Raw genomic sequence first — 23,148 nt, forward strand, 5'->3', positions numbered from 1 at the left:
GGGTTAATAGAAGACAGATAGTAGAGGGTTAATAGAAGACAGATAGTGGAGGGTTAATGGAAGACAGATAGTAGAGGGTTAATAGAAGACAGATAGTAGAGGGTTAATAGAAGACAGATAGTGGAGGGTTAATGGAAGACAGATAGTAGAGGGTTAATGGAACACAGATAGTAGTGGGTTAATAGAAGACAGATAGTAGAGAGTTAATAGAACACAGATAGTAGAGGGTTAATGGAACACAGATAATAGTGGGTTAATGGAACACAGATAGTAGAGGGTTAACAGAAGACAGATAGTAGAGGGTTAACAGAAGACAGCTAGTAGAGGGTTAATAGAAGACAGATAGTAGAGGGTTAATGGAAGACAGATAGTAGAGGGTTAACAGAAGACAGATAGTAGAGGGTTAACAGAAGACAGCTAGTAGAGGGTTAATAGAAGACAGATAGTAGAGGGTTAATGGAAGACAGATAGTAGAGGGTTAATGGAAGACAGATAGTAGAGGGTTAATAGAAGACATATAGGAGAGGGTTAAGACAGATAGTAGAGGGTTAGTAATAGACAGATAGTAGAGGGTTAATAGAAGACAGATAGTAGAGGGTTAATAGAAGGCAGATAGTGAAGGGTTAATGGAAGACAGATAGTAGAGGGTTAATGGAAGACAGATAGTAGAGGGTTAATAGAAGACAGATAGTGGAGGGTTAATGGAACACAGATAGTTGAGGGTCAATAGAAGACAGATAGTAGAGGGTTAATAGAAGACATATAGTAAGTAGAGGGTTAATAGAAGACAGATAGTAGAGGGTTAATAGAAGACAGATAGTAGAGAGTTAATAGAAGACAGATATTAGAGGGTTAATAGAAGACAGATAGTAGAGGGTTAATAGAAAACAGATAGTAGAGGGTTAATAGAAAACAGATAGTAGAGGGTTAATAGAAGACAGATAGTAGAGGGTTAATAGAAGACAGATAGTAGAGGGTTAAGACAGATAGTAGAGGGTTAGTAGAAGACAGATAGTAGAGGGTTAATAGAAGACAGATAGTAGAGGGTTAATGGAACACAGATAGTAGAGGGTTAATGGAACACAGATAGTAGTGGGTTAATGGAACACAGATAGTAGAGGGTTAATAGAAGACAGATAGTAGAGGGTTAATAAAAGACAGATAGTAGTGGGTTAATGGAACACAGATAGTAGAGGGTTAATGGAACACAGATAGTAGAGGGTTAATAGAAGACAGATAGTAGAGGGTTAATAGAAGACATATAGTAAGTAGAGGGTTAATAGAAGACAGATAGTAGAGGGTAAATAGAAGACAGACAGTAGAGGGTTAATAGAAGACAGATAGTAGAGGGTTAATAGAAGACAGATAGTAGAGGGTTAATAGAAGACAGATAGTAGAGGGTTAATAGAAGACAGATAGTAGAGGGTTAATAGAACACAGATAGTAGAGGGTTAATGGAACACAGATAGTAGTGGGTTAATAGAAGACAGATAGTAGAGGGTTAATAGAAGACAGATAGTAGAGGGTTAATAGAACACAGATAGTAGAGGGTTAATGGAAGACAGATAGTAGAGGGTTAATAGAAGACAGATAGTAGAGGGTTAATGGAAGACAGATAGTAGAGGGTTAATGGAAGACAGATAGTAGAGGGTTAATGGAAGACAGATAGTAGAGGGTTAATAGAAGACAGATAGTAGAGGGTTAATAGAAGACAGATAGTGGAGGGTTAATGGAAGACAGATAGTAGAGGGTTAATAGAAGGCAGATAGTAGAGGGTTAATAGAAGACAGATAGTAGAGGGTTAATAGAAGACAGATAGTAGAGGGTTAATAGAAGACAGATAGTAGAGGGTTAATGGAAGACAGATAGTAGAGGTGTAGAAGGGGAAGTCTAGCTCTGAGGGTTATTAATGAGGGAGGAGTTGGCGGGCGGCGATGAGTAGTACATGGTGTAGTATATTATCTATCATACACGCTGTTTGGAGAGGGATGATGAATGGTAGGTCGCGGGTTGGTGGTCTCAGTGTTGGGGTATTGGATGTATGATGGAGGGGTGATTAGGACACGGACATTGTAGGGACAGACACCGGCAGCGGAGCACATTGTAGGGACAGACACCGGCAGCGGAGCACAGCTGGGATCCAGCAGCAGCACGGAATGGAAGGTGCTATTATTATCCGGATCCCCCTCCTCCCCTCCTGACAGTACACTGGAGGAGTTGCATTCATTTGCAGAACAAGTCTGGCGTTGGCTATCACCAGGGAAAGGACTTGCCGTCATCTCATTGAGCAGCCAGATCAGAGACATCGCACATCACTGTCCTCCAGCTTCCCAATACAAGGCTGCATGATGTGTGCCTGACATCCGGGCTCTGATCTCGGGGGTTCTGTGCACAGCTGAATGTCTAACCTGCCCTTGAGTTGCGTTCTCCTTCCTTCTGCTAGAGGTGGACCGGTGTCCGGGAGATAAGGCTTGTCTATGGAAGGGATCTGACTATGATCAGAAGATCGGACGAGGAGCAGCACATGGAGCTCTCTGTGTTTAAAGACCGGCTGCTGTGTGAATTCTACTCTTGATTGATACACTAGGAAGGCTCCTCTCTACTCTGGAAAGTGACTGACTTCCCTCCAGAGATTACTGTCCGCTATCCATCGCCTTGGACATTCTATAGATCACTGATCACCACAACCCTCACCCTGACCTCTACAACCCTTACCTCTGGAGATCACCGACTACTAGGTCCATCATCCTGGACCACCTGGATATCCCTGACCGCTAGGTACATCACTCATCGCTAGGTCCACAACCCTGGACCCCTCTGGAGATCACTGACCACCATAATCCTCACCCTGACCTCTACAATCCTCACCTTGGATCTTCTGGAGATCACTGACTGCTAGGTACATCTCTGGAGACCACTCATCGCAATGTCCACAACCTTGGACCTTTCAGGTGATCACTGACCACCTTGGACCCCTCTGGAGACCACTGACCACTACATTTATCACCTTGGATTCCTCTGGAGATCACTGACCACTACAATCCTCAGCTTAAATCCTTCTGTAAATCCTTGACCTCTACAACCATCGCCTTAAAACATTTGGAAATCGTTCACCTTGGACACTCTAGAGATCACCGATTGCTAGATCCATCACTCTGGACCTTTCTGGAGATCACTGATAGCTAGATCCATCACTTTGGACCCTCTGGAGATCATTGATCGCTAGATCCATCACTTTGGACCCTCTGGAGATCATTTATCGCTAGATCCATCACCTTGGACCTTCCTGGAGATCACTGATCACTAGATCAATCACTTTGGACCCTCTGGAGATCATTGATCGCTAGATCCATCACCTTGGACACTCTAGAGATCACTTTCTGGAGTTTGCTTGCTGCTTGGTCCCTCCTTGTGGAATCTCTGGAGATCCCTGACCTCTCCTCACCTTGGACCCCTGGGCTCCATAGGGGCAGAACCAGCTACCTTTGAACTTTTCCAGTATAAACGCCTTACTACTGATTGTACACAGGGCATTATATTCAGGAACCTCTTTACTCTGCCTGAACTTGGAATCTTTACATCAGATTCGTTCTAGATTTATATTTACATTTACATTTTCCTTCATCAGCTTATAGAGGAGCAACACGATTCCTGTAAAAACACTCTTGGCGTTGGTTGTCCATGATGCCCCTACATGCCCTTCCTGGTAGCCGCTCCTTGAGCCCCGCAGCTCTGTCCAGGAGCCTGTCTCGCCTGCGGGAATATCGCACCCGTTCCAGGATCATGTTGTCTCTGGGGGTGTCACAGATGGTGCTCGGGTGTCTCATCGTGGCTGTCAGCTTCGCAGCATTGGCTCTCACCACGTCTGCCAGGGTTAGGCACTCTTGCCCTTTCTGGGCTGGCTTTTCTGTGAGTAAATCATGGTTTTCTATTACTATACTGTATGTGTACTAGTTGAATGTCTGCGCACAATGATTGGATCTGCTCATCTCTCACATGTCCTGGCATAGTAGGTGAATGCTGCTTGGTGATGCTAGAGAAGTGGTATCAGACTTGCATTGTGATACCCCAAGTAGGGGCACCTAAGGCTGATGCCATTTGCGAAGCTTCTATATTTGTACACATGTGCAGAGTGCTAGAAAGAGATACTTGTTTATAGTGCCAGGCTGCCTTTTATATTACCGGCTAGTATCTGATTATATTCAGTGCAAAAGACTTGAGTTCTTCCAGTTTATACATTGTTTCATTTATTGTTCAATATTCACATGGATACAATTATGATGTCTATTTTCTTTATGGGACAGTTGCTGCAAATAATATGGACACATATCACGCATCTTTTTCTGCAGTTTTATTAAATGTAGCAAGCAGCTACTTTTTGGTAGATTGTGTGATCATCCATTCATTTATAAAGGATATCCATAGACACTGCTGGTGGCCATTACTTGCTGGTGACCATTACTTGCTGGTGGCCATTACTTGCTGGTGACCATTACTTGCTGGTGGCCATTACTTGCTGGTGGCCATTACTTGCTGGTGACCATTACTTGCTGGTGACCATTACTTGCTGGTGGCCATTACTTGCTGGTGGCCATTACTTGCTGGTGACCATTACTTGCTGGTGGCCATTACTTGCTGGTGACCATTACTTGCTGGTGACCATTACTTGCTGGTGACCATTACTTGCTGGTGACCATTACTTGCTGGTGGCCATTACTTGCTGGTGGCCATTACTTGCTGGTGACCATTACTTGCTGGTGGCCATTACTTGCTGGTGACCATTACTTGCTGGTGACCATTACTTGCTGGTGGCCATTACTTGCTGGTGGCCATTACTTGCTGGTGGCCATTACTTGCTGGTGACCATTACTTGCTGGTGACCAAGCTTGATGATCATAGATTTCCAGCACCTGATTTGGTTGTACAGACCAAAGGAAATCGAACATTTTACTGCTGTGCTAGATGATGTGAAAACATTACTTTCAAGTACAAGAAATATCATGCCATAAGAATTTTCGTGTGTCAGTGTGTGTGTGTGTGTGTATATGTGTGTGTGTATATATATATAGGGGCAGATCCACAAAGAAAGTACGCCGGCGTATCTACTGATACGCCGGCGTACTTTCAAATTTCCCGCGTCGTATCTTTGTTTTGAATCCTCAAAACAAGATACAACGGCATCTGGGTTAGATCCGACAGGCGTATGTCTGCGTACGCCTTCGGATCTTAGATGCAATTCTTCGGCGTCCGCTGGGTGGCGTTCCCGTCGTATTCCGCGTCGAGTATGCAAATTAGCTATTTCCGACAATCCACAAACGTACGAGCGGCCGTCGCATTCTTTTTTACGTCGGTTCCGTTCGGCTTTTTTTGGCGTATAGTTAAAGCTGCTATTTGGTGGCGTACGCAATGTTAAGTATGCCCGTCGTTCCTGCGTCGAATTTGAAAATGAATGGGGCTGGACATGATTTACGTCCACTTCAAAACAATGACGTCCTGGCGACTTCATTTAGTGCAATGCACGGCGGGAAATTTAGGGACAGCGCATGCGCAGTTCGTTCGGCGCGGGGACGCGCTTCATTTAAATGAAACACGCCCCCTACTCGCCGATTTGAATTACGCGCCGTTACGCCACGAGAGATACACTACGCCGCCGTAACTTACGGCGCAAATTCTTTCTGGATTCAAAGCTTTGAAAAGTAAGTTACAGCGGTGTAGCGTATCTCACATACGCTGCGCCCATGCAATTGTACGTGAATCTTCCCCATAATATATATATATATATATATATATATATATATATATATATATATATATATATATATATATATATAGTGCACAATGGATAGTTAAGTTATTATGAGATGGGATGGGGAGTGTTGGGACAAAAAGATCATTTGTATGATGTGAACCCCCCCCCCCCCCCCCCCAAAAAAAAAAAAAAAAATCTAGTTGCAGGAACTCATTTTTCTGAATAAGTAGATCTGTTGTGACAATCAATCACTTTACTAAAAATTGTAAGATATACAATCAATCAATCAAATCTAAAACTGTATGTTTCTTAAAATCTTATTTTTTGATTAACCACATGCTGACCAAATGGACAGTTTTCGTCTTCTTGTTTTCTTTTTTTTCTGCTAGCTGTAAATCACAAAATGATTGGGCATTTAAAAATAAACCCTCATTGAGAGAAATGGGAGAGGTGCCATTGCTATCTTTTTCCTCAACATGCTGCTTGCCTGGCTGTCATCCTGTTATTTTTAGTGTTCTGTTTTCTTGGCAAAGATGTGCAGCTAAACGATATAGGGCAATCTATCAACATCCTTGCCATATGATTAATATATATATATATAGAATATGTGTTGATGATGGATTTCCTTGATTCATTGCATCACTTTTGCGATTTTAAGCCAATTGAAAGAGCCAGAAAATTGCCCTGTGTATGGTGAGTTTGAAGTATATCAATGTTGAGTGCACCATTTGAATACAGTTGAAAAAAAAACACATGTGAATCTATGCTGTCCTGTTTTTTGCTAGCATATTATTGCTGTAGTTCATCAGTTGTAAATTCTGCTGTTGTTTAGTAGTGTGAATTTAAATCTTATCGAGTTGCTTGAATCAATTGCCATTTAAGCGTATGCTCAAACAGAGATACGCTTAAACATATCTAAGATATGACGGCTTGCGCCGTCCTATCTTAGATTGCAATATTTTGGATGGCCGCTAGGTGGCGCTTCCATTGCTGTCGGCGTAGAATATTTAAATGAGGAGATACGCCGATTCACGAACGTACGCCCGGCCGAAGCAGTACTTTTACGCCGTTTACGTAAGAGATAGGCCGCGTAAAGTTAGAGCTAGGCCCTAGTGGAATAGTACAAAGAAAATATTGCGCTTATTTTAGTGGAATAGTAATGTCAAGTATGGCCGCCTTTCCCGCGTCAAAATTAGAATTTTTTACGTCGTTTGCGTAAGTCGTCCGTGAATCGGGATTTACGTCATTTACGTCCACGTCAAAATCAATAGGCCCATACGGCGTACTTAGCCGCAATGCACACTGGGAAATGTAGGCGCCCAGCGCATGCGCAGTTAAAAAAAACGTAAAAAACGTGAGGTCAAGCGCCATTAACATAAAACACACCCCCCTCAAACACATTTGAATTAGGCGCCCTTACGCCCACCGATTCAGGCTACGCCGACATAACTTAGCAGGCAAGTACATTGTGAATCATGTACTTGCCTCACTAACTTACGGCGGCGTAAGTTACGCAAACGTACCTGAATCTACCTACAAGTTTTTATCTCCTGGTCAAATCCTTTGGGCAAAATAAAAAGACGTGTAATGATGGAGTCCATCAATAGCATTAACACAGCAGTTTTTATTTTCCTAAATCCCATCTGTAAAATAGTTTAATTACCTGTTAATCCTGCCAGTAGGTCTGTTTTTTTTTTAAACTTCCTTTAACAGACTAAGCTGTCCAGAAAATTTGGCAATTTTAAAGCAGCGATTTTGGCCCTACTTTTCCTATGGATCACAGTATTTGAGTTAGTTCTGCACTCCTCTGACCCGTTTTCAGCCAAAAGTGGTCTAAAATGTCTTGTCAGGTGAAGTCACTTAGCTGATCCAGGCTCTCTATCGATCTTGACTTTAGTGTCAGGATCTACCCAGATGCCTGGACCGGAAGCTGGCTCCGCCTCTCAGCAAGCCACTGGGAGACTGAGCCAGCCACTCCCAAGCCTTGCACAGTCCAGCGCTCAAGTGAGTGCCGAGGGGCAGAGCAGAGAGCATGTGATTGACAGTCATTGCTCTTTTCTAAGGGTCCTTTCACACCAGCGGACCGTTCGTCCGTTCATTACAAGTCCGTTAACGGACTTGTAATGAATCCCTATGGGAACGCGTCCGTTAGCGGATGGAGCATCCGCTAGCGTCCGCGTCAGTCGGGATCCGCTTTTCCGAACGGAAGAAACCCTATTTTTCTTCCGATCGGCGGAACGGACCGGATGCAGACGGACAGACGGTCCGTCTGCATCCGGTCCCCCATAGGGGACAGAGGAGCAGAGACAGGGCGGTCCCTGCACTGTGTGCGGGGACCGCCCTATCTGCCGACAGCTCAGCGGGGATCCCCGCTGAGCTTTGGCGGACACACGGAGCGGACCCAGAAACGGTCCGCTCCGTGTGAAAGAGCCCTAAGAGTGAAGAGAAGAACAGAGCAATCAGCTGTGTTCGGTCTCAGTGCAGAGCCTTCAGTGAACAGATGCAGCATCGGATAAATGCTGCATCCACCTTTGTATTTTTTTTTAAGGCTTCTCTTTTATGGCTGGGACCATCCTTTTAACCCTGGCAGGGGTGCTTACAGTGGTCAGTTTATACTGTTAAAACCTTTATACCACAAGAAAAGAAAATACTTTCTGAAACTGCTTAAAGTGTCAGCTGAAGTTGGGCTTTAATTTGTTAGGTACTTACTGTATGTAAAGTCCATCTAAATCGTCAAAAGGTGGTATGTTATACCTCCATAGATATAGTGGTGGAGTGAGTGTAGCCATCCTAAAACTGAAAGTATGTTATTGGGTTGCCAGGTGAAAATAAAGTGGGGGAAAAGGAAAACCTAAAGTCGGTAATACATGGATCAAAATTTGGCAGGTTCAGCAGGGACTGGCCAAGTCTCAATCCATGTATGGGCAGGCAGATTGTGCACAAGTTGATTTGTCAATTGACCTGTGTAAAACCAGCCTGTCTGGGTTTTCCTGAATGATCAGGGCCACCGGCTATAGCCGGAAACACTGATCATTGTACGGATCATCTTTTTCTCATTATTTCTCATTATTCTACGCAGCCAGCGACTGTGGATCGAGCACCCGGGAGCTCTGCTTTCCATGTGATGTATGGGTAGTAGCACTGACTTTTTTGTTTATATACTGATCATTGTATTCTGATAAAGGGAAGGCTCTTCACTGTCAGAATACAATACCACAGCTGGAGAAATCCCCCCAGCCACATTGAATGTGTGGGTAGGGGAACCAAGTTATTTTCTTTCATTCAACCCACTAGTTCATCAGTATTATGGTTGCCCTCAAAGGGCTGGTTGTATCTGCAAGACTAGGTGTCCAAAACCATCATCAGACGTTGAGTCCCCCACCTTCCCTTACATCACAGTGCACACTCCTTACCTTGTTCTGCCAGGAAGAAGTTGGGGTGGAGCTGGAAAATAAAGTAAATGGTCTGGAGGAGGACCAGAGGAGGGCAGGAGTGCTGAATGCTGAGACCAAGGAGGCAAAGACAAGGGGGTGCTGTGCTGAGAGGTGCAGGATCTGTAGGAGGAGTCCTGTCCTCTTCTCTGCTATCCAACTGCTGAGATGATTGTGGTGGGAGGGGAGAAGGGGGGTGTTGTAGAGACAAGCCTTTCCACAGCTGCAGGGAGAAGCACAGGATCTGGCAGAGGAGTTTTGTGCTCCTCTTTGCTGCTGACTGCTGAGACAAGTTGGAGGCAGGGATTAGGAGGCCACCGATGCAGCAGAGGTGCAAGGGCCACATGAAATGGCCCAGAGGGCCGTATTCAGCCCACGGGCCTTGTGTATGGCACATGCTCTAGTTCAGGGGTCTCCAAACTTTTCAAACAAAGGGCCAGTTTATTGTCATTGAGACTTTAGGAGGGCCGGATTGTGGCCAGCGGGGGGCATAAAATGGCCCAGGCCCAGCACCAGTGAGAATAAATATAGCCTCAGGGTTGGTGGTCAGTAGGAGGAGTAGGACCCCTATCGGTAGAAGGAATAGTATCCCATTATTGATATCAGTAGAAGAAATAGTGCCCCCTTGTAGGTGTCAGTGGGAGGAATAGTGCCTCATATCCCCAAGGGCCGGATAAAGGCTAGCAAAGGGCCACATCTGGCCCTCAGGCCGCAGTTTGGAGACCCCTGCTCTAGTTGAACAAAAAAAGGGCATAATGTATGGGCTGCCTAATGCAGCCACAAGATCAAAGGATTGGTAAGATGCTAAATATTACATTTTTGTTTTTGGGTTGACATCCTCTTTAACTTGAACATCAAACATATTTTTTCTTTCTGTTCTATCATATGTCACCATTTGCTTTGGTACATATAGAAAACCGACTGTGTGTCTAACAAGTAAGTGTCTTTATGATACCAAAACAGAAGTGCAACTTATATTTTCAGATCAAAATTATGTTACTATTGGTTTGTGCAAAATCCATTCACTATATAAGTATCAGCAGACCAAGTATTTACTCGGTCTATAGTATCTCCTGTGATATTCTTTGCATTGTTATAGTAATTATACCTTATTTTGTGGAATAATTTATTGTGAGCTTTTATATGCGTTCCACGATAATAATATTAACTAATCTTGAGTGTGTTTTAGGTTCAGTAAATTGTGTAAATTTCTTGTATCTGTAACCATAAGATATAGAGTACCTTGCCCCAAGGGTGGATCCTGGCTTTTTAGTACAAAAAACCTTTGAGGGTGTTTAGTTTTCTGCCATATTTCCTAATCTTTTAAGCTAACAGATGTCCTGATGGATATGTGCAGTTTTAGGGTTATTCTCTTTTCAATTGGATCTGAAGACAATCTCATATCTCTAAGGTCTAAGCAAACACCAGCTGAGAGCAGTCAGAGAAATGGTCATTGGTCAGAATAGAAAACACTGTTCTTGCTTTTTTTGTCCTTACCCACACTGCTGTTCATATTATAGGAAACATCGAAAGCAGTCAGGCTTTTTATTGCAGAAGACACATGTAATGTACCAGTCTTGTTTAGAAAGTAAACTGTGCTGGAAAGATGCGCTGGAAATATGTCATCTAGACGTATGCAATTAGTTTCTGTCCGAATACAAGTTTGGACTAATTCGGATACATCCGAATCTCCAAATGAAACAATAAGACCCCTTTCACATTGGAGGCGTTTTTCAGGCGCTTTAATGTTAAAAATAGCGCGATCTCAGTGTGAAAGTCCAAGTGCTTTCACACTGGGGCGCTGCGCTGGCAGGACATCAAAAAAAGTCCTGCAAGCAGTTTCTTCGAGGCGCTTTAGGAGCGGTGTATACACCACTCCAAATGCACCCCTGCCCATTGAAATCAATGTGCAGTGCTGCCAAAGCGCCTGGCGCTTTGCGGTCAATTTTAATCCTCTACTCAGCCGCTAGCAGGGGTTAAAAGCTTGCTCGTCCCCCACCCCACTTTTCTGACTTGCTGGACAAGGGTCTGGTATTTAAAAGAAAAAATGGCCTGGTATGGACTGGGGGGGGGGGGGGGGACCCTACGCCGTTTTTTAAAACATTTTTCTGTTGCCGGCATTCTTTTATCATTGCATTCATCTGTCAGTGGGGAAGCCCGCTCACAGATGACTTGGTTGTTAAGGACGGTTTCCCGGCTATTTCTTTACACGGAATTGGAATCGGTCGATGTTTTTCGACCAATCCGAATTCTAATCATTCTGAAAAGTTGGAATTCTTTAGAAAATTAATAACTGAAACAAATTTTAACAAAAACTAAACAAAGTTTAACGAAAATGGAATGAAACTAAACAAATTCCGAAACCAAACTAAACAAATTCTATAACGAAACAAAATTCGTAACACATAACAAATCTATCCGAAACTAAACACATTTTTCCTTTCTGCATGTCTAATGTCAGCCCCAATGTTTGCCATTTTTTAATTTATTTCTGGCAATTGTTTTTCTGATTGTTCTGCTATGATATGCAATCAGAATCTTTGTACTTTATGAACTTTATTTAGTTTTGTTTTCCTTTTGGTCCCAATCCTTCCTTGTAATTCCCAATGATTTTATGTCATACGTTTTCCATGTGAGATGCACCCACACAGGAGTTTTTACCCAGTGCCCCCCACCCCTACCCTCCATAGACATTGAGATTTAGCAATTTTTTGTGAATGCACATATATTTTGTAATTGCAATGTACATGCACCAACTTGGCAGAAGATTGGCAGGGTTCCATGTACTGTTCTCATTGATGGGCAGGCACTTTTTACCATGGGGTTTCTAGCCAGAAATGATTCCATGCCGAATTTGTGATTTACCTCACCACCCGCATGGTCATTCCATACAGAGAAAAATTCCAACAAAATAACCATACAAGTGTACCCTTTATACTTGTATGGGTTTTTATTTTTTTTTGAATTTTTCTCTGTATAAGTTTTATTTTTTGAGCTTAGCATTGTCTTTTTTTTGTGTGTGTAATTTGGTCACTATGACATCACGGGGGTTGGGTATTTGGGTTCATTTATGTATGTATGCATTTTTCATTGCATTGCAAGTTGTGATTAGGTCACACTGAGGAAGGGAATCTGCAAGAAATGTTGACTTATATGACTAATGTGACATTGTAATCTGAAAAGCTTGCAGCGTTGATCAAACAAAAGGGGGGTTATTTACAAAAGGAAAATCCACTTTGCACTACAAGTGCAAAGTGCACTTGAAATTGCACTGAAAGTGCACTTGGAAATGCAGTCGCTGTAAATCTGAGGGGAAGATCTTAAATGAGGGGAAGCTCTGCTCTTTTTATCATCCAATCATGTGCAAGCTAAAATACTATTTTTTTTCCTTGCATGTCCCCCTCGAATCTACAGTGACTGCACTTCCAAGTGCACTTGCAGTGCAATTTCAAGTGCACTTTGCACTTGTAGTTTGCACTTGTAGTGCAACGTGGATTTGCCTTTAGTAGATAACCCCCACTGTACTAATAAATTCATGTATACCTTGCTGGACACTTTATTAGGTGTACCTTGCTAGTACTGGGTCGAACCCCCTTTGGCCTTCAGAACTGCCTTAATTCTTCATGGCATAGATTCAACAAAGTGTTGGAAACATTCCTCTGATATTTTGGTTCATATTAACATGACAGCTTCACACAGTTGCTGCAGATTTGTCAGCTGCACATCCATGATGCAAAAAGGTTTCACATCCCAATCTGGTGACTGTGGAGGCCATTGGAGTACAGTGACCTCATTGTCATGTTCAAGAAACCAGTGGTGAGATGATTTGAGCTTTGTGACATGGACATGCATTATCCTGCTGGAAGTAGCAATCAGATGTCATGTCTTCACCATCATGTCTAGATGCCTTGAAGCATTGAGTTGGTGCCGAGTGATTGGCTGATTAGTAATTTGTGTACCAAGCAATTGCAGTGAGATTGTGTGTGTATATAGCACACCTCCCAACTTTTTGAGATGGGAATGAGGGACACCTATCAGGAAAAGCATGCAGGCATAGGAAACACCATTTGTCACGCCCCATTAAAGGATAATTGTACAACAAAAACAAGATTGGTTAAACCCACAAGTGCCTTTTTTACCACTACTATTCCTTTATTTTGACTTTTGAAATGTACAAATGCAGCCATTTAGAATTTGAATGCAAGGTTTATCACTGGGAAACACGTTTTAATAGATAACAAGTGCATTTTATATACACCTATACAGTGTTGTAAGTAACGGCGTTTAAATAAACGTGTTACGTAACGATTGCCCACCAAGGGGTAACTAGTAATCTACCTGATTACTTTTACCCCAGCGGGAGCGCCGTCGCCGTTACATTTGCTCCGTTACCACGTTACATCCGGTGTCATGTCTGTTCTATCTCCCCTCACCTCAGGGCCGGCAGGATGGCTGTGATGTTGCATTGACGGTTGTGATTGGGTGGGTGAGTGACTGACTGTGTCTGTCATCATCATCATCATCATCACATGCAGTGATGTCAGATTGGTCGCCGGCGCCACCCAGACTGAGAGTCACATGCCCCCCGGCGACCAATCATTAACTTCTTTGACATCAATGCATTTGAATGTGATGATGAGTTGACAGACAGTCACCCACCCAATCACAGTGGCAGTGGCTTTGTTTGGCGCATGCAGTGAGGCGCCCCTGGAGTCTCCCGAGTCCCGCCCGCTGCCGAATGGCGACAGTGAGATGGGAGTGGGACCGCCTGGATGCGAAAGGATGGAACAGCGGCGTTGGAGCCCGCCGAGGAGATCGTCGACATGACAGTCGGGGATGGAGAGGCTGAGGCACACAGGTACGCCCGCACAGTACACAAAAAGTTGACACCAACCACTGTTCTACTGACACCGTCTGTTGCCCTACTGCCCAATATATATATATATATATATATATATATATATATATATATATATATATATATATATATTACACATGTGTGTTTAAGCTTTGGGGTGCACACCCTAATGTAATAGGCTGCGCACACCTATGTATATACATGTGGGTGTGTATGTATGTGTGTATATATATATATATGTATGTATGTGTGTGTGTGTGTGTGTGTGTGTATATATATATATATATATATATATATATATATATATATATATATATATATATATATATATATATATATATATATATACAGAATATGTGTATGTGTGTATATATATATATATATATATATATATATATATATATATATATATATATATATATTTTATTTTTTTTATTCTAAAAACTTTTTTTTTCTTTATTATAAGTGATCACAATATTTTCCCAGCTGTATAAGAGGCTTAGAAATTTGGGGGAGGAGAAACTGCAGCACACTGATCTTCCCAGTGAATGGCTGTGACGAAGGGGGCGTGTCAGCTCAAGCCTGATCATTGGAGGACAGGCAAGCTGTTCTCCCAGGACAGCAAAAAGACTGACCACCCTAGAAGGGACGTGCATGCAGGCCATGCATGGTCAATTTGAAACAGGAAAGCAGGATCAGATATTTCACACAAAGGAAGCAATACAAAGAGAACAGGATACTTTTTAATACAAGTACATGGTACAGCAGGCACATATCAGGAATATGAAATGTTGGGGTAACATATTCTTTAAGGAGCAGTTAACCAGCTGTATAACACATGTTTTTTGCTTGTGGTTTCTGAAAAAAAATCCTTTGCTGATTTTGCACAAATCGACAGTTCTCTTACTTTTACTGGTTTCAGATCAAGTATTGCTTAATTTATGGAGAGAAGAAAATGAGCTGTGATTCTGTACTTCCCCCGAGGGGACCCACAGAGCAGCCGGCAAATCTGCTGCAGATGCTTCAAGGACAAGGGCATTTTACTCCAAGAAACACAGCAATCTGAACTTTTCCCCTGACAGGTTGAGGGAATGCGGATTGTCCAAGTACTATTTGTCTTCTCGGTTCACACAGCTATCTCAGACATCTGTAGAGGTGTTAGTGCACTGTATAGTTCTTATGGGGAAAGTTCTGTAACTTTCATCATCTACCCCAGGTCTGTGGGTCAGACTTGTAAGCCTCTGTTATCCTTTTCGCACCAATAAGACTCCATAGACTGCGCAGTTCTGTATTTGAGAAGCAAAGATTGAAAAGATGAAGCAAAACTGGTGTACAAGTACTGTAACTGGATTGTGAGCCTTAAGCCATTAAAGCACTTGAGAGCACGTTCTAGGGTGAATTTTTCTTATGAAAAGCTTTAGTTTTCTGAATCACTTTCTGTTATTATATCTTTCTTTTACATATACAAATGAATGGCATATGTAGCTAAGCACAAACCAAATTTCATTTTTAAAGCTACTGCTTGACATTATAAATTAGCTTAAAGGGTATGTTCACCTCTGTACACCTTTTTTATTTATTTTTATTCCAGCTCCCCTATGCACAAATATAGCATTCATGTACTTTTTTTCCCATTAAATCTACAGTCACTTACTTTTTTTGTCCTAATCCACATTTTTAGATGTTTCCATTAGTAATGTCTTACTTCCTGGTCAGGCTTTAGGTCATGACACAGGAAGGAGTTGACCAGCTGACCTCATTAGCACACACCCTGCATCATCCACCCACCCATTCCCAGCTGCATGTTTTTTTAAATGAAATGCAATAAGTCAGTGATCACCCTTCTGACCAAATACACAATCAGATTGCATCGTGTATGACCATCTTTATACAGGAGGGAGTGGACAGGAACACTCAGCTGTCAAGCCGCGTTTACAACTCTGCATAGCTTTTTTTAGCAAATTGGGAAGGCGTTTTGGAGCATTTTCACTCCTCACACATCACATCACTCATCACACATAGGACAGCCCATCCACTTGAATTGGCTGCCCTACACACAGCAATCGCTTCAAAGAAGAGGAGCTTGGTGCGTTTTTTTACTGTGAGTTTTGGTGCAGCACATTTCTGAAATGCAACGAAACACACAGATGTGAATGGAGCCTCATTGTTCTTGTCTTACTGCTCCAATTTCACTTTCAGACCCCATTCACATCTAGCATAGTGGGAGCGTACATTTTGTGTCTTGTTTTCAACTCTTTTGGGAAGGCTGTCTACAAGGTTTAGGAGTGTGTCTATGGGAATGTTTGACCACTCTTCCAGAAGCGCATTTGTGAGGTCAGGCATTGGTGTGGACAAGAAGGCCTGGCTCACAATCAATGCTCTAATTCATCCCAAAGGTGTTCTATCGAGTTGAGGTCAGGTTGTGCAGGCCAGTCAAGCTCCTCCACCCCAAACTCACTCATCCATATCTTTATGAACCTTGCTTTGTGCGCAATCATGTTGGAACAGACAGGGGTCATCCCCAAACTGTTCCTACAGTTCTCCACATGTGGCCCCAGTCTCTTGAACAAATTGGGAGCAGGAAATTGTCCAAAATGTCTTGGTATGCTGATGCCATGGGATGAGTGTCCACAGAAAGGGGCAAGGGGAGGCAATTCCCCCCCCCCCCCCCCGGAATCATTAAGAAGGTAGTTGCCAGCTGCAGTGTCCGCCGTAGCCGCCGCTGACTTTTTTCTGTTCCTCCTTCACCCCCGGCCCGATCATCGGATGAGATGGCTCTGCAGCTTTGCCATTTCGCCACTCCTCTTCAGTGATTGGCTGCCTGCCTGTGTACATGTTGTGTAGATCTGGCCAGTGTCAGTGCTGCCAGTGCCCACTCATCATCATATCACAGGAATTTCTGACCTGAAGTGAGTGGCATATACAGTTGCAAGCAACAGAAGAAGAGCCACAGGTAACAGCAGTTAGGAGGAGCATTTTGATTTACATATTGCTGGAAAGTTGGACAGCTATTACTGGAAAGATATGTCTGTGTATGTTAAGAGATAATTCATCTTCTCCACTTTGTATAGGCTGTCCAGTGGAAAGATATATGTTATTTAAGAGATAATTCAGCGTCACTTTGTATTGGAAGTTACTCAGGCCAGGCGTACCATGCCATATAAATATAGCCTAGAGAATATACATCTTTTTATATTGTATGGGTGACCTTAAAATTATGTCGTCGTCGTCCCCCCCCTGAAAAAAGTTCTGCGGAAGTCATTAACTTGTATAACAAAAAGGCAGTGTGATCAAATGCTTTAGTAGAACTGGTCATCACAGCCAGGACCAGCATGCGTGGAATCTTGCACTATCTCGCAAAATATTAGTATTATTATTATACAGGATTTATAAAGCGCCAACAGTTTGCTCAGCACTTTACAATACAAAGGGAAACAGTACAGTTAGAATACAATATAGGGTTGAGATGGCCCTGCTCAAAATAGTGTACAATCTAAAATAAAAAATGATCTCACAAAATATTAGCATCTGAGCTGATTCAGGTTCAGAATTGGGGGAGAAAAGCACTGATTGTAAGTAAAATGGTTCTCTGCTCTGCAATGCCATGAGGTCCATCCAACCTGCTACTGCTGAGTGAGTTTTGACAGTAAACTTGTGCCAACTTTATTTCTTATTCCTGTCATCTCACCAGTCTGCAAGCTTCCCACTCACCCTTTTATTGCTGCACTAAAGAAGAAGCAGAACATGGCATAGGCAGCATAGGAGGAGGGGTATCAGGAATTTAGTGTACTCTCCCTAGCACTGCACCCAATTAAAACTTCTACCCACCATTATCCCACTGCCAGCACATCACCCCGCTGCTTTCAAGACCCTACCAGAGCCTCCCCCCACTCCTTATTTTCCAGTACATTACCCCTCTCTGACTCTTGCCACCCCACAGGAGCTCCCCTCCACCCATTTTCTTACCACTCTACCAGCACGTAAACTCACCACCCTACTAGACCCCATTCTGCCAGTATAGCACCCCCATGCTCATGCCACCCCACTAAGCATTACTCACCTCCACTCTGCTAGCACCCCATTCCCCCTTGCTATAACCACCCCAGCATTGCTTCTGCCTACATTCTAATAACTCTGCCAGCACAGGAACATTTGATGCCCTGCCTTAGAACCCATTGGCCACTTTCACCTTCTTTTCAAGCAGTGTTGGCTAAAATATGGGAAGTATATCACCCTTCTCTCTTCAGGCTGTCAGCACAACTCCCCCTATATTCTTATCACTCTCCAACCCAACACTGTATCCTGGCCTAGGCCAACAAGGCCCAGGCCTAGGGCAGCACTTTGCAGGGGGGCAGCACGGAAAGAGTCTCTGCCGGCTTGCGCTACACTGTTAAGCCGCGTACACACGATCGGATATCTGATGGAATCTAAACTGATGGATTTTTTCATCGGATAACAGATGAAGCTGACTTTCATCGGTCTTGCCTACACACCATCAGTCAAAAATCCGCCCGTGCCAAAACGCGGTGACGTAAAACACTACGAAGTGCTGAGAAAAATGAAGTTCAATGCTTCTGAGCATGCGTCAACTTGATTCTGAGCATGCATGGATTTTTCTCCGATGGAGTTCAACACAGACGATCGTTTTTTTCTATCGTTTTTTTATCCATAGGAAATTTTTAAAACATGTTCTATTTTTTTTCACCGATTGAAAAAAGACCGATGGGGCCCACACACGATCGGTTTGTCTGATGAAAACAGTCCATCGGTCTGTTTTCAACGGACAAACCGATCGTGTGTACAGGGCTTTAGCGTAACGCAAGCTGCTTTTAATTTGGACTGTCCTATCAGCCTGGACCACAAACCTTCCTTACTGTGCTATATGTTTTCTGCTGCACCATTGGCATGGTTATATCTTAGTCCTCTCTATAAAATTATCAGAAATTTGTGCTTAAAGTAGAATTATATGCACCACTTTTTCTTTTCATTTTGAATAGGGAGGGTTATAGCCCCTGTCAGTATATTTTTTACCATCCCTGTCCCATTGCAGAGATTCCCCTTCACTTCCTGTCCCATAGCCAAACAGGAAGTGAGAGGAAATCTATGCAAATTAAGGGAATCAATTGCCCCCCTCCCCCAGGCACTAAGAACTAGTGTCCCGACTTGAAAATTTAAACAGAAAGGGGTGTGGCATTGACAGGAAGGGGTGGGTCATATTTAAATTAGGGGGTGCACGAAATAGTCAGGCCTAGGGCAGCACAAAACCTAAATACACTACTGCTCCAACCCTACTAGAGTTCTCCACTCTCCTGCACACCCCCCCCTTCCCCAAACACACACTACAACCACTCTACTGGACCACACCCTATGGCTTTGCATCACTAACAGCACCAAGCCAATACCCCAATCCCCATCTGGTCTAGAACAAGCACAATTTGCTTCTTTTTACTAGTTCTTGTATATCCCACCGCTATCTATATATAAGGGAAAAAAAACTAGTACTTTAGCAATTACTGTATACACGTTATTAAATATTCCATTAACCACTAACCCCCCGGACCATATGGCTGGTCAAAGACCAGAGCACTTTTTGCGATTCGGGACTGCGTCGCTTTAACTGACAATTGCGCGGTCGTGCGACGTGGCTCCCAAACAAAATTGGCGTCCTTTTTTTCCCACAAATAGAGCTTTCTTTTGGTGGTATTTGATCACCTCTGCGTTTTTTTTTTTTTGCGCTATAAACAAAAATAGAGCGACAATTTTGAAAAAAATGAATATTTTTTACTTTTTGCTATAATAAATATCCCCCAAAAATATATAAAAAAATTTTTTTCCTCAGTTTAGGCCGATACGTATTCTTCTACGTATTTTTCGTAAAAAAAATCGCAATAAGCGTTTATTGATTGGTTTGCGCAAAAGTTATAGCGTTTTACAAAATAGGGGGTATTTTTATGTCATTTTTATTAATATATTTTTTTTACTAGTAATGGCGGCGATCAGCGATTTTTTTTCGGTACTGCGACATTATGGCGGACACTTCGGACACTTTTGACACATTTTTGGGACCAGTGGCATTTTTATAGCGATCAGTGCTATAAAAATGCATTGGATTACTATAAAAATGCCACTGGCAGTGAAGGGGTTAACACTAGGGGGCGGGGAAGGGGTTAAGTATGTTCCCAGGGTGTGTTCTTACTGTGGGGGGGGGTGGCCTCACTAGGGGAAACACTGATCCTCTGTTCATACATTGTATGAACAGAAGATCAGCATTTCCCCTGCTGACAGGACCGAGAGCTGTGTGTTTACACACACAGCTCCCGGTCCCCGCTCTGTAACGAGCAATCGCGGGTGCCCGGCGGCGATCGCGCCCGCCGGGCACACGCACGGGAGTCGGGGGCGAGCGGGGGGCGCACGCCTTCGGCGGCGCGCACGCGCCCCTAGTGGCCGCTCTTAGTATGACGTGCTCTCGCCCAGGAGAGCCGACCTGCCGCCGTAGAATGACGGCGGCTGGTCGGCAAGTAGTTAATGGAAAGGAATCCAATTTTTATTTATTTCAGTCTGGCCTATCCCCTACAGTTCAGCATCATTATACAGAAATGCAGTATAAGATATGTTCAGATATTTGGGCACAATATCATGGCTGTATAATATTCTATTTTACAGATATGGAAAAAAGACGTGCACCATTCAGTCCTTAGGGCTTGGGCATGTCTGTACTCCTAAAGAGACAATCAAGAATCCATCTCATCTCAGCCTTATCTTGGGAAACAGCAAAGATTGTCCTTGACATTACCATGTATATTTGCTGATGTCTCTTTTCAATGCAGTTCAATTTTGATATTTGTATAACCAATAAATCTAAGGAAAATAGATACTTTGTGTGGAATATCTGTTAATTTGTTGGAATTAATGTGAAAAATCACATATCCCTACAAAGAATGCTGTATATAGAGGGGCATGAGAGAAACTAAGGGGGTTATTTATGAAAGGCAATTCCACTTTGCACTACAAGTGCAAAGTCCACTTGAAATTGCACTGAAAGTGCACTTGGAAGTGCAGTTGCTGTAGATCCGAGGGGGACATGCAAGGAAAATAAAAAACAGCATTTTAGCTTGCACATGATTGGATGATAAAATCAGCAGAGCTTCCCCTCATTTCGGATCTACCCCCTCAGATTTACAGCAAGTGCACTTCCAAGTGCACTTTCAGTGCAATTTCAAGTACGCTTTGCACTTGTAGTTTGCACTTGTAGTGCAAAGTGGATTTGCCTTTCGTAAATAACCCCCATAGTGTACCTTATTCTTTACTCATGCTGGCTTCCTCCTCTCCAAATTTCACCCAGAAAGCTCAATAAGCAAAATTAAGAGATTCAACTTTAGTGAGGAATTATGAAGACAGTAGCTGATATTCTTGTTGCAATCACTCTGCTCTTGTCTACTATGCATAAAATAACCACAATAATTCATTTTTTCCCCTATTATTACCCCCTCCTAATACTCAATCATTTTTGAGAAATATTTTTTTTCCTCTAATTTGCGTTAGGAGGACATGTAAAGCTCAAGGGAAAAAAACACATGCAATACAACTCTACAATACATGCACATTCCACCATGTTTTATCCCTTTAATAAGCCTGTAAGTACAGAAAAATGCTTGTTTATCTATCAGACATGCACTTAAGCCCTGTATTTTTGTGGATTGAGAGGTGTCATCCATGCCCAGTTGTCCTTTGCTAAACTACTCAAGCCATCCCACTCTTAAATCTCTACAACATAATGGCTAATCATTCTGTAGTCCAATATAAGAAGTAGAAGGCTAAGTAGGCTTTATGAGATAACACAAGCGTGCACTGGACACGGGACAGCTGTACATTTCTGCACAAAATCAGGTTGTTTTTTCACTTAAAAAAACAGATAAAACAAAACACTTTTCACTGTATAACCACTTCAGCCCTAGAAGATTTGGCTGCTGGGCCATTATTTGCAATACAGCACTGCGTCGCTTTAACTGACAATTGCGTGGTCGTTGCACCCAAACAAAATTTAAGCACATTTTTTTTTAAAAAAGCTATATTTTTTTACTTTTTGCTACAATAAATATTCCCCAAAAATATATAAAAAAAACTATTTTTTTTCTCAGTTTAGGCCGATACGTATTCTTCTACATATTTTTGGTAAAAAAAAATCGCAATAAACGTTTATTGATTGGTTTGTGCAAAAGTTATAGCATCTACAAAATAGGGGATAGTTTTATGGCATTTTTATTATTCATATTTTTTTTAATTGGTAATGGCAGCTATCTGCGATTTTTATTGTGACTGCGACAATATGGCGAACACATCGGACACTTGAAACTATTTTGGAACCATTGTCATTTATACAGCAATCAGTTCTATAAAAATGCACCGATTACTGTAAAAATTACACTGGCAGGGAAGGGGGTTAAACACTAGGGGGCGATGAAGGGGTTAAGTGTGTCCTAGAGAGTGATTCTAACTGTAGGGGGGGCTGGTCTCACTAGCAATGACAGGGAGCAGTAGATCTCTGTCATGTTGCTAGGCAGAACAGGGAAATGTCTTGCACCCGGCAGACATCGAGTCCGCGGGACCCACGGTCACACTCACAGAGCGCGTGCCCACTGTGCTACAATTTAAAGGGGACGTACAGGTACGTCACTTTGCGCAGCCGTGCCATTCTGCCGACAAAAATAGTCGTGCGGCGGTCGGCAAGCGGTTAATTAACAGACCTAAAGCGAGTAAATAAGAGAAGTTCATTGCTTGCGCAATAGTTCATAGCAAACACAGGCTGAAAGCCTGACTGCATAATGCAGTATTGCACATATTATTTTTCCCAAAGTATGTCATTTTTATCTTTTCACTATAATATCCATATTTTGTAAGCAAAATTACAGACAAAATGGAAGAGTTTTGCTAAAGCCCTGTTTCCAGTTTTCTCTACTTTATATCTAACCCCGACAGTGTATTAACATAATGTTATGTCATGTGCTGTTCCAATGTAAATTTGAAAATTACCTAGAAACAACAAAAAATAAAAACATTATTTTATAAACAAGATATATCCTAACCGCTGCAATCGTGCTAAATTACTGAGA

At 42.7% G+C, this 23,148-nt stretch overlaps 1 protein-coding gene across 1 annotated transcript in view; it reads left to right on the forward strand.

Moving 5' to 3' along the window:
- Positions 1 to 369: 369 nt before the first annotated feature.
- Positions 370 to 23,148, forward strand: part of FAM189A1 (family with sequence similarity 189 member A1) — a 928,350-nt gene continuing 905,571 nt past the window's right edge. The window contains exon 1 of the mRNA XM_040342809.1: positions 370 to 3,909. Within this exon, the coding sequence (XP_040198743.1) occupies positions 3,682 to 3,909 (228 nt within the window). The 5' untranslated portion in view covers positions 370 to 3,681. The remainder of the gene's footprint in view (positions 3,910 to 23,148) is intronic.

This window comes from Rana temporaria, chromosome 3 (assembly GCF_905171775.1).
Source record: "Rana temporaria chromosome 3, aRanTem1.1, whole genome shotgun sequence".
NCBI lineage: Eukaryota > Metazoa > Chordata > Amphibia > Anura > Ranidae > Rana > Rana temporaria.